The 13,654-nt window shown below is 34.1% G+C and overlaps 1 protein-coding gene across 1 annotated transcript in view; it reads left to right on the forward strand.

The window, feature by feature from the left end:
• KIF5C (kinesin family member 5C) overlaps positions 1–13,654 on the forward strand; it is a 91,250-nt gene that overhangs the window by 28,101 nt on the left and 49,495 nt on the right. The window contains exons 4-5 of the mRNA XM_088145181.1: positions 5,160–5,264; positions 13,272–13,320. Coding sequence (XP_088001307.1) covers positions 5,160–5,264; positions 13,272–13,320 — 154 coding nt within the window. The remainder of the gene's footprint in view (positions 1–5,159; positions 5,265–13,271; positions 13,321–13,654) is intronic.

Consider the following 13,654-nt stretch of genomic DNA (forward strand, 5'->3'; position numbering starts at 1 on the left):
AACCTATGACATATAAAATGTAATAAATAACAAAGTATAACAGTACAATTGAAAGAAATAAGATAAATATTAAAAATGGACACCAAACAAATTTACATTCATAATATATAATGCCATTCTGTAGACAGATAGTATGGCTGCCATGAAGGAAAAATTAATTAGCTGTTAAATGCAGGTGAATTTCAAAAGGAATTCCAGAAAGTTTGGCTACATTAAGCATTATTTTAAAGTCCTGTTCAGGAAAAAAAAAAAAAAGTTAACAAAATTTGCTTAGCGGCCTGGCAAAAGCTTTAATGATTATCATCCTATTGTAGGAATCTGTGAAGAGTACAGTATAGTAATGTATACAATTAAGCAAGAAATCCTTTGGCATCTGTTGAGAGAAAGATGTTGAAGTGCAGGATCTGTGGTATTTAGGTATCCTCATGTGATTGAGGAACCTAATTGGTTTAAAGCTGGTCAGCTGGTTTCCTAACTCAACATTTTTGTGATTCTTATTATATTCATTTTGAGAGGAGTTCAGTCTTCCCATAATCTGGATCTATTCTTTCATTAAATTGGTCAAAATTAATATAGCTGAACACTAATCTTGTATTCATTTTGCGTTCTAATGTAATCTATACATTATGTGATATTCACAGAATTATGTATTAGTGTCTAGAGACCGTAGACAAATTTGGCTTTTATGGCTCAGTTAATGAAGACAAGAGTGCACTGTTGTCTTTGTCTGTGAACTGTGTAAAAAATGAAATATCCTGGATATCAAATCTCTTCCAAATTGAGGCTTGGGTAGAAATAATGACTTTGCAAAGTTGTCATTTCATATAGTCTTCCCCCAGGGTGAACACTAAAATCTAGTGATGATAATGAGTTTCCAAATGTTAAAGCATGTTTTCTTAGGATATATATATATATAATAGTCGTGCTCAACTGATGCTGCTTATATTTTTGTTTTAAAGCAAAAGTGGTCAATATTTGATCAGTCAGAGGTTGTAAACCTGTCTCCTGACCTGGATAGCTGTAGGAGGCCATGATAATGTCACCAAAAAGGGGGGGCAATTTTGGGTAGCCCTTTCACACTTTGGAGGTTTTAAAGGGAAAAATAGGGGTGGGAGGCCTCTGGGAGACAATTTCTATACCTACCTTTATGCCCCACCAAAAGGGCTGAAATCAGCAGCAGACTTTCAGTATCAAAATAATTGGATTGTTGTCATGTGAGTGTGGTTTTTCTGGATTTCTGGGGAATGTTAACCTCCCATTCCTGCTGTGCTGCCCAAAATGGGCCATTTTGCCACCAAATTGCAGTGACCCAGTCTTAGGATGTGAGGGAGTTTCCCTCACATCCTAACAAGTTACCCACCTGTTTTTAAACTGTGTTTTTGGTGATTTGTTTGTATTTGTATATCTCTCGCTGGGGGAGATGGATGGCATACAAATTTAATAAATAAATAAATAAATAAATATTTTACACCAGTAATTTAAGAAAGAAGTTAACCTTTGTTAAATTAATCATAATTATCTGAGAGATAGGTGAGATAAAGTCACATGAATAAATAGATGTTCTGTTTGCCATAAGAGGGACAGTCGGCAGTAATCTTTTGCTTTTTATGAAATAATTGATTTCCTCAATAGAATTTCAGCCTTCCCACTTAAAGGACAGAATAAATGCCACCTTTCCTTGTAACCTTTCAAGGAACAGATTTGGGAGTAGCATCTGTCCTCTAGTTCTCTATAGGGAACTGACACACACATCTGCCAAGTTCATGTTGACAGTTACAGGCTCAGATTACAATAAGGAAAAAATGAGAAAGACAAAAGCAACCTCTTTTTATATGTGTCTCCTCATTACAAGGATTTAGATTCATCGTATGGTAGATGCTTTTAAATCCTCTTTTTAATTTAATCCTTCTTATGTAATATAAAGCATACTTTTCAGGGGGGAAGTCTTTGTAAGGATGGGAAATTACTAATTCCTCAAGTTAAAACCTTTATTATGAAAGACTTCATATTTAAAACGTTAATCCTTCAAGACTTTCAAGCAATAAATAGCATACGGGGATTTGTTTGCCATGTCCTCCTAAAAGGCTCTAATAACATAAAAGTAAATCTGACAATCTGTATTTTCCTGCCTATGAAGGTTGAAGTATTATAAAATGACCTTCAGTAAATTATGCACTAATCTTCTAAATTTGGCCCTCTTTAGAAATTCTCAAATGGATTTAGTCAACAATGAGTCATTTAGTCTTAACAACTTTGTAAATAGTAGTTAAATCAATTCTTCACATCAAAGCATATATTATAACGTAATATGTGATGTCATCACAGTCATATCTTGTTAGAGGAATGGTGTCTGTTATTGGAATAACCTTTCCTTTAAAAATGTTTGCTTCCTGCATGTTACTGGCAGATAGAGCACAGATAATTTAGAAGACAATGCCAGAGTCAGGCTGTTATTACATAGTCTATTTTTCATTTTTCATTTTCTTCGGAATAACTTAATTTTTTAGGTTCAAATTCTCTGGCAGTCATGCAAAAAGAGCTACAGCTGAGAATTGTAGTGAAAAGTGATTGATTTGCTAGATTTTTTGTGAAATGGTATAAGGAGTTAGGAATATTATACTGTTCGTGTATTGGCATGCTTCTCCGTCTAAAGCAATGCATTGGATCAAAAAGTTTCCAAAGTAGTTCAAAATAATAACAACAGAATGCAGTTATATGTGGCAGCAGACCATTCTAGAGTTAATCTAGAGAACAGGAAAATTGGAGTCCACCTTTTTTTATTCTTAATTTTGCCTCCCTTAACACCTTTGTAATTATCAGTACTTTTTGACCGGCTTGCCCTGTATTCAGCTCAGTGATTAACCTGTTTCAAATGATGTAACTTCTGTCCTTTGTTTATCTGTGTTGATGTTTTTTTGCATGCTTAGCAGCTCTGCATATCTTTTAGTATTCCAAATAAAGTCACAGCATAGATTTCCATATATACCTATTTATGGAAATCTGTAAAAATGGTAGCTTCTTTGGTGTTTGAATTATTTTAAATACTTTGGAATTAATATTCCAAGCAACTTTCTTTATAGAATAACCATTTTAGATATGTTGCCTAATAATGATATAAATAGATGGTTAAAAATCAAAATATATGCATGTTATAAATGTTGTAAACATGAATGGCTATTAAAGGTATTGATCAGGTTACTGTCAGTGAAGTTTTTAAATGGTTTGAGCTATGGTAAGACGAATCTGGAATCTCTAAAACTGCAGAAAGGTAGTACATCCAATTAAAACATATTTTGATTACAATTTGATCCAGAAGCATTAGTAGCATCTAAAACTCCCAAATTACAATCAACGTTAAATTGTGTTCTGAGTAATTCTAAATCTACAATATTTTACATAGGCAAATACATTGTATTGTCAGGGTAGGTATCAATTATTTGCAATAACTTTGGAATAAAAATATGGGCTGTCCCATATTAACAATCCAATGGTTAAGCTCTTAAAGAAGATTAAATATGTTTCTAGGTTCTCAGTATGAGAGTAACTGAATGTTTTTTTCATGTTTTTGGACCATCTTAGATCATATTTTAATAGAGCTGATAACGTCATTTTACCTGAATGATAAAATAATGGCGGGAGCACTTAGTCATATGATATGGGATTGTCTTGCTATTCTTCCATTTTGGTTTAACGTATGCAAGCTGATTAATTAGGTTTGGGGAAGAGTAATTTGGTTTGAATGCAATTTTGAGTCATATGCAAAAATGTTGGAATTTTATGTGCACATGAAAAACAATATTGTTCACAGGGGATAATAAAAAAGCTTACGTTTTTACAGTGGAAAACCAACACCACCCTAGAATTTCAGGAAATTGCAGGTTATCTAGATAACCCGGATACTTCATTTCTTGTCATGATTCTTTTTCAGTTCCTCTGACATCCAGTAGTTCAATCAATTTTCTACTTCATATTCTTAATTTTGGATCCCAATAAATGTATATTGAATTCCTCACATTGGAATATAATGTGAGGAAATGAGAGAGAAATATCTGAAAATTGGTTAGGGTCAATCTGCTCCTTTTGAAATCTGACACAAATCCTTAGAGTGTCAGATTTTATATCCTGAAATGATTGTATCCCACTATTTGTCTCCATTCATTTTCTCTTATGTTCTTTATTATCAAGCACTTTTGTGCAAAGTATTTTGGTCTGCTTTGGTACACCTGAATCTCTGTGCTGCCTGAACGTGTGTGAGTATCTGTTCACAGTCCTGCAGCGTAATAAGTCAGTAGACTTTTATATCTTTTCAGTTTTAAATTCCCTGTGTGTAATGAAAAATATCTTATTAGGTTCTGATGTTTGCAGCCTTTTTCATTTCGAGGGGAGCATTTCTATGATGTCCTTTATTCTTGAAAGCATTTTGTCTATACCTGCATCCTTGGACAGTGTTTTCAGATTGAGAGCCCAGTATTTCAGCCAGACTGGACATGATGCTGTCCCTTAAAGTCACGAGGTGTGAGAGGACAAACTATGTTCTCCAGTTCTTATTTTCACATTATACGTTTTCGTTATAATTCAACTACTAACACCAAGTACAGTTTCATTATTGTAGTACTGGCTAATTTCTGTTTCTAGGAGAAAAAGGAAAAAAGGCACATAGTCAAGAAAAAAAAAGTTTTTGTCTTTTTTTCTTTAAAGGTCTGAATAAAGCAAAGGAAGCTGATTGTGCAGGCTTAAGTATTATTGGTGAGGCAGACGCTGCTGGCATGCCTAACAAAACAACCAGCAGAATTATTACAATTCCATCTTCCCTTCTTCCATTTCCCATTAATTTCTTGCTACATGGTAGTTCAGTTTCTAGTATTTAAGCTGGAAGTCTCTCTTCTTTTATTTGTTTATAATAGCATATTGGACGTTATTACTCTGTGTTAAAAATTAATGATTTGTTTTTGTCTTTGCTACAGCTGGAGGTGAATCTGTAAGATGTGGGTTGATATTGGACTCCATCTTAGAAATTCTGTGGTGCTGTTTAATACTTCTATATAATATCAATATAAATTAGCAATCTTATTTATGATTTTCCCTGACTAAGTAGCAGATGAGTACTTTAATTTGCAGAAAATAATATAGTTAACTTCCTTTTCTCTTTGCATCCTTAGGGGAAACTGCATGACCCACAGTTAATGGGAATAATTCCAAGAATTGCACATGACATCTTTGATCACATCTATTCCATGGATGAAAATCTAGAATTTCATATAAAGGTAACATCATGTATTGATCAGAATAAAAAAATCAACAACAACAATCTGAATGTGGTATTCTCCTTCCATGACATTCACTGTTCTCCACATATGTACATTTCTGTTCCTCAGAGAATAAATTTGGATTTATTATTTGTCACCACACAGTAATAAAGAAAAGATTCTGCCCTCCCAACCATTCATTTTTGGACTAGTGACCTTTTGTATCTGCATGTTGAGAGGAGAAATTAATTTCCTCAAATGTAGCTTCAAGAAATTTAAGCCAAACAGTGAGATTAAAGAATCTAAATCAGTACAGTATCTCGACATAATAACTCCAGTAACTCAGTTTCTAGACAAAAACTGGATACCCTTTTTTGGAGTATAATACAGGTAGTCCTCAACATACAACCATAATAGGGACTGGAAAAATTTGTTGTTAAGCGATGCAGTTGTTAAGTGAGGCATCACATGACGCACCCAATTTTACATTTTTTTGTGGCAGTTCTTAAGCATATCACTGCAGTTGTTAAGGGAATCACACAGATCCCCATTGATTTTGCTTGTTAGAAGCCCCCTGGGAAGGTTGCAAATGGCAATCACATGACCCCAGGATGCTGCAACCATGGTAAATGTGCCAGTTGCCAAGTGCCTGAATTTTAATCATGTGGGATGCTGCAACAGTCATAAGTGTGAAGACTGGTCATAAGTCACTTTCTTCAGTGCTGTCATAATTTCGAACAGTTGCTAAATGAATGGTCATAAGTCGAGGACTACCTGTAAGCATAAGCAACATATTTGGAGCAAGTTCAGTCTGTATTTTGCTATGGAGAGGGAAGTAGTTACATATCACTGCTGAACATATGATTGAAATTTAGGAGTTTAGTACGTTTTACCTTTCAACAAGCTGCTGGATAATCCTGGAATGAGACATTGAGCTTAATTTGATAGAATTACCATTGAACCATGCAGATAAGGGTTTTTTTTTATTGGTATACAGTACTGGGCAAAAATTTTAAGCAGGTGTGAAAAAATGCTGTAAAGTAAGAATGCTTTCAAAAGGGTAGTCATACCAAATATTGATTGGATTTGGATTTCTCTTCTGTTAGCTCACTTTGCATTTTGTAAATTGATAAACATAAACAATTACAATATATATTTTTGAAAGCATTCTTACTTTACAGCATTTTTTCATACCTGCCTAAAACTTTGAACAGTACTGTAACTTTGAATTAATCAGGTGCCATACTCAATAGTAAAATAGCAAGCACAATTACAACAACAAAACAGTTTTTTTTTTAAAGAGTATTCTTTATCCACTAGCAGTTACTTGGATCGCACCACACTTTTTAATGCTTAGCCAAAAAAATAATTCTCTCATCGGTAACATTAGTCAACATTTTATGTATTAGCCATTTATGTTAAAAATTTATTCTAGGTATATTTTCAGAGAGCAATATTCAGCAATAATTTTTTTAAAATTACCCCCCAACACACACTAATAAATAACCATAAGGACTACATTCATATGTCAAGCTTAATTTTTTAATAGTTCAGTAGTAAATTCACACACTAAGGCCCTGTGTGCAACACTTCTTTCTGGAAACAACCGGAGTTGCTTCCAAAATACTTGTCCATGTTTGCACTGGTTAAGCGCTTAATTTAAGCACATGCCACATTATTACTTCTGGATGACATGATTAGCTATTGCCATATCAAACAACACATGCAAATGAGCCTGATAACAATTTGTAAGAATAGCAGAGCTGGGGCTGCCTGCCTAACTTCATAAAGAGATGTGAAATAGTTCTTGGGATGTGCCTAATGAATGTGCAGAGGAAGACACAAACAGAGCCAATCCTTTATTCTAGAAGCTTGTATGCAGAAATGAAGCACTGTATTAACCATCAGTGAATGAGTTGGTGACGTCTACTTTTCTGAGAAGGAAAATAATTTGAAAAATGAATTTTATTCCCTGATAAAGAGTTACAGAAACATACAGATTTGCCTGATTTATTGGCTTGGTGCAGATGTTTCAGGTTTCATCTGAAGCAATGCATCCAAGCGGCCTCTTTCTTCCATATATTATCTTTGAGATAATTCACAGTACTAGCTCTCTGTTTAGGTGGGGCTTCCTTTTCCTTTGGTTGATTTATTGCAACGTTATTGTTCTCCTTATGATGATGAACGCTAATCGCCATTAGCTTTTATTGTAAGGTTTGCTGATTTACATTTAGATAATGTTAACTGTTTAGATTAGTAGTTTACCAGGCCATTGGATTTAAACTGAAGCAGCTTGCACAGTTCTGACTTTAATACTTGCAAAAATCTTTTATGTAGTTGGCTCTCCAGTGCTGCATAAATTGTTCTTAAAAAGCATGTAAAAAAGCCATCTCACAGTTGAACCTACTTATGGATAGGATTTTCACAAGTATGACAGAGATTTAGTTCCTTATATGCATAGTCCTTGATGGATTGGAGCCACTGATTAGATTTTTGATTTTAAAGAAACAAACCTTTTGCAAGCTAGTCATTGACTGTAATAATTTTTTTATATGCACTAGCCTCTTTTTTTTTTTTTTTTACTCTCTGGATATTAAACAGAACACTACACTATGTTTTCCATAACCTCTTAAGTGCAAAAGTAGAACAGAAATGTATTTCTAGGCTGTTCAGATTTTCTTAAATTTATCTTAAGGTCATATAATAAAATTGACAGCTCCATATTGCTGGGACAGCAAATATAAATTAACAGTAATCAGTAACTGGGCAATCTGAATATGCAAGAGAAGTGTCATTTGAAAACATAAATGTTTTGGCTCTGAAACAAATAATACATGCTTTTCTGGATAAAATGTCACTGTTGAAACATTGCTCTTTAAAAAGAAAATAAATGAATAAGAACTGATTCAGACACATATCAGTTATCCTTACACAATCAAAAATGGAGAAGGCAAAGAATCTAATTTCAAATAAGTTGTGTGTGAACAATATATTTATCCTTTTTTCTCTTTATCCATTCAGTCATGTCCAATTCTCGAAGACTCCCTGGACAAGTCCCTGCAGTTTTCTTGGCAAGGTTTTTTGGAAGTGGTTTGCCATTGCCTCCTTCCTAGGGCTGAGAGAGAGTGATTGGCCAAAGGTCACCCACCTGGCTTTGTGCCTAGGTGGGACTAGAACTCATGGTCTCCCAGTTTCTAGCCTGATGCCTTAACCACTACACCAAACTGGCTGTATCATATTTATATATGAGAGAGATTTATATATGATACATATTTATAAATATTCATATTTATTCTACTGTGTCAAAAATTAAAAATTTCTTCACTTCTCTCTTATTTGTGGTTTGATTTCTATTTTCCAAACATCCTCTTACCTTCACATTTTTCTCAGGGGAAAAAAAGCGATAGGTTTAGTTTCTCTCTCATACTTTTTAAACAATTAGTAACCTTTTTAAATTTATTTTTTATTGCTTTTAAAATAATAAAAGAAAAAGAAATAAAAAGATAATTATAATGCAAATACATACATTTTCAGAGAAAAATGGATAAAAAGTGCTTTTAAAAAAGTAAAAATACAACAGAAAAAAGAAAAAATGAAAGTGTAATATATTGTTATAACAATTAAGAGTTCTATATATACTTATCTAATGTAAATAATATTCATGTATATATTAATTTCTATTACATTCATATAACCCTAACTGTCATCCTTTTTTTTTTAACCTACTGTATTTTGTATAAATGAGTTCCATATTTCATTATACTTGTCCATACAAAGTCTGTGAATGGGGCCACACATTTATCTTTCCAGTGCTGCAATATCAGTCTTTTATCCATCGTAAGGGCACAGCCCTTTAGCCATTTACATTGTCTAGTTGTCAAGTTACATGTACTAAGTATGTAATTCAAGAAAATATTATCCTCTGAAAATTTTAGCTTTTGTTGCACAGTCACATTTATATAGTCCACTATTTTCTCCCAAAACCTAGTAAGTATAGGACACTGTAAAAATATGTGTTTTAAAGAAGCATTATCTTTATTACATTTCCAACAAAATGCTGTTTTTGACCATCCTTTTCTATACAGATGTAGTGGAATATAATAAATTCTAAATAATTTTTTTTTTGTGGTAAGTCGTAATTTGAGGTCCATTGACATGCTTGCTATAGAAGTTAAGACAGTCTCCCATTGTCTAGGCAATATAGGAACCTCTAATTCTTTATTCCACTCATTTCTTAGCATCTGCATATTAAATTGATTTATTGATAACAGATATCTATAAAAACTAATAGTAATTTTTTTAGTTTTAAAGGATTTAACAAGTTGTTCTAGTATCTCAGGTGTCTCAGAAGCTGAGAATGCTGCTGGTCCAAACAACAGTTAACAAATGTAGCTGAAAATATGGCCATTGGATTGCAGATGATATTTATCTCTTAACACAATGTATGTTAAAAATACATCTTCATCATCTATCAGTTGGTCCAAAGTCAATATCTCTGCTTCCATCCAATTTTTCCAGATCACCATCTTTTCCCCAATTTTTAATGTTGGGTTTTTCCCATAAAGTCAGTTTAGCATGGGAAAAAGGATTGAATCTTTTTTTATTAGACATTCCATTCCATAGCTTTTGAACTGACATAATTGTTTCCAGAGATACTAGAGTTCTGTTGTATTTAGATCCTAATACTGTCCATCTGACCTAAGGTGTTATAGATGTGTATTCCAAAGTTGCAGAAATTGGAAAATTAACGCCACTTGTTGGCTTCCAGTATTTAATACTTGGCAATAGGTAAGCCTGATGATATAGCTCCAGATTCGGAAGACCGAATCCTCCCTCATTAATTGGTAATTGTATTTTCTGTAAATATATTCTTGGAATCGAAGAACTCCATAGAAATTTTCTAAACAAAGAATTTATTTCATGAAAATATTTTAAACAATTAGTAACCTTTTTAAAAAATGGTGGACTTATAGTTATGGGAGAATTTCTTGAAATACTCATATGGGGATGATTTAAGACAGTTCATATCTTTTTAAAAAGAATCACCTCTTCTTCCTCAATTACCTGAAAAAGAAACCTTATTTAAATCAGATTTTGTGGTGTGAATGCTCTGTTAAAAAAGCTATGGGGCTGCCATACTGATATCAATATCTGAATCCTAAATCAGCATTTTGTCCATATAGTTGTCAAAAAAATTGGAGTATCATATATAAAAATCCCTATGCTATTTACATAGTTCCCTGCTTTAGGAAAGGGGTGGAGGGCTGTAGACAAAGTGATTATATTGCCTTGCTAGCTATGAATTCCTGGCAGCAGTACACAACTGGCAGAAACCCAAAAATGAAGTACGAAGTGATGATACTAGACCTGTAGGCAAGCTTAAAAATGCAAACACTTTGGAGAAATTCCAAGTTAGACAAGAAATCAGTCACTGTTATGTTTGTTAATAATTTATACAGGAAAATGTTTTTTAAAGAATGCAGTAAGATTGCTTTTCAGTCTGATCTGTACAAGATGCCAATATTTTTTTTCTAGATCCAGTACAGTTTATAAATCATTCTCTGTTTTGTTTTTGTTTTTTGCAATATAGCCCATAAAAGCACAAAAAGCTACAATTATGTGTGTGCTTACTTATGAGTAAGCCTCACTGAACACAATAAATTTATTTTCAATAAACCAAGGAGTAATGACCACATTGCTAGATTCTTATCTAATTCCTCGACTTTGCAAAACCTTTTCCAATTCACTCTGTACTGGTTACAAATCTTATTCCGTATGTTGGAAAGAAGATTTTAAATGACAGCTGTGATCTTTGACAGCCATTCTTGATACAATCTCACCCTTTGTTTGGGGGGAATGACTATTGGGGGATTGACTCTTTTTGTTTGTTTGGGGGGATTGATTATTAGTATTTTGGGTAGTTTCATTGAACTGACCTATTGGAAGTTCTCTTGGAGATTTTTTCCAAAGTATTTGTCTACAGGGCCAGGGGTGGGGCTTCTTTGCAATATAAAAAGAGTGCTTTATTTCCCAGTTTTGGGAGTGCTTTTTTACCCTTCTCTTTGTACTTCCACTCTTCCTGATCTTTCCATATTGATGTGTTGAATTCTTCTTACCTCATTTGGTAGGATTCTAAATGTTATTGGTGTGGGACACTGTGCCCTTTTTCTCATAGCTGGTCCTGCTCGTACTGCTGTCCTCCTAACTCCCTAGACTTTAGCTGCACTCTTCTTAGAATCCTTTCCTTCAACTAGCAAAGCAACCTATAATATTCCTCTCCTGATGCCAAATGCATTTAGTGCTTGAAATAAGTGGTGCTGGGATTCAAGTCTTCCAACGTGATTGTTCCTAATCACAGTTATGTTGGGGAACTTGTGGTTTAATGAGGGGAAGCATGCTGTGTTTGTTTAAAGACACTCTTTGTATTGCTGTGCCTTCCTAATGCTGCAGTCCTGAATCCCACAGCAGAAGGAACTATTTAATAAGGTAAAGTCCTGATGGATATTGACTCAGTCACTGTATCTTAGGACAATGAACATTTTCTTCTGGTGGAGCATCCTGTACCTTTTAATACATGCATAATGGACAGGAATATAGGGATGTGATCTTTTCCTAAGCACAAAAAAAGTACTTGTGGGGTCAGCCTTTGCTATTATCTCCAGCAGCAGTATATGCAGTGTAGGCTTGTAGCCTCCCAATAATCTCTATGCACTCTACATCATGTGTCCTTGCTTGCTCATTCACAGGGGAAAGCATGAGGTCCTGATGTGCCTTCTTTTCCTCTTCCTTGCAGTAGGACATTATGTGAATCTTACAGGAGGAACATACAATTAGGTTACAATTATGGTTTGAACTCTTACCAAGTCAATCCCGTTAAGATCTGCAATTTCCTTTAAAAATAAATTTTCCCAGTTACTCCTTTCTGAAGCTTTAGTTGAAGCTATTATTTTAAAAGGAGAGCAATGGCTTTGGGAATACTACAAATAATTCATTCAGTTCTTATTTAGCCAACCTAGGATAATGCTTTTTTAAAAATTTTCTCCCATTTCAACTTTGACACTTACAGTAATCAAATTCATATCAAAATGTAATTAGTATATCCAATCTTGGTAGGAACATTTCAACTTTGACACTTACAGTAATCAAATTCATATCAAAATGTAATTAGTATATCCAATCTTGGTAGGAACATAATGAAAAATATGATATGAACTTGCTGTTTGTGAATAGATCAGATCCTGTTTTTCACTGAAGGAACCAATGAAGCTGTACTGATAGTGGAAGTGGTAGGGTGTCAAATTCAATTCTTGTCTTGCCCCAGCAGCCCCAGTTCCACCACTTATATTGATTCTCAGGGGTGGGGGGAGTAATTCCATTCTTTTAGTTTATTGGGGGTTGGAAAATTATTGTAGGTAATGTCCAGATTAGTTTGTGTCCAGCACGCTCCCATTCAGTCCCTGTAACCTGCTCACAGCAAACATATTTGCTGCTCAGTTCAGCTTGATGTTTGTTTATTAAACATCAGCAAACACAAAAACAGTAAACTGGCAAAAATAGGTTAAATGGCAGCCAAAAGCAGAGAGAAAGACATGAACAACAGACAAGAATTTACATTATCTATGTATCTCTAGCTCTATCCAAAGGACACCAAACTTTCCAGAGTCTCTGGAAACAATACTGTGGGTAATCAGCATGGATAGTCCCCAAGAAAGTGGCTTTTAGTTGTTCCAGCCTTAATCCTTTTATGATTGTAACAGCAGCAGAATAGAGATGGAAATTATGACATCGGGTGATCCCTCTTCTATTTGGTCCTGTTAAAGAAACATTTGGATGGATGGGGATAATGTATCCAGTGCAGGGAAGAAATCAACAAAAACATTTTACCCAATCTTTTCTTTTAGCTTGAGTGAAACTGCTGAGTACACATGTCCCCTATGTTTTCAAAGAACTTTAAGAATCTATTTGATAGTTTTTGTTTTATTTTTTTCAAATGTATGTGTAATATTGATATGCTTTCATAATTAGGTTTCCTACTTTGAGATTTACTTGGACAAAATAAGGGACTTACTGGATGGTAAGTAAAGCAGGATTTTAATTTTTTAATGCATCCATTAACAGTTGTCTATAATAGTTTAATTTTTTGTTTTGTTTTCTAAAATACTGACACCAATACTAAACCTGTCCCTTGTATATTCACATAGAAATTGCCACTTCTCCTATACTGAACATTTTAGGATTATTTTAATCCCTGAAGACTGGAGACCCTCCTTAAAATGGGCTATCTGAATCCAGAAAACAGGGCTGCTTGGCTACCCATACCTCTCACTGGGACCATCAGAAGCTATTACAAAAAGACTACTGCAAATAGACATCCTTTCACAGCAGTGTGGGCCAAGTGGCACATTATA

This window comes from Python bivittatus, unplaced genomic scaffold, assembly GCF_059951505.1.
Source record: "Python bivittatus isolate LINGU-HERP-01145 unplaced genomic scaffold, Pbiv_v1 ctg000480_np1212, whole genome shotgun sequence".
NCBI classification, from domain to species: Eukaryota; Metazoa; Chordata; class Lepidosauria; order Squamata; family Pythonidae; genus Python; species Python bivittatus.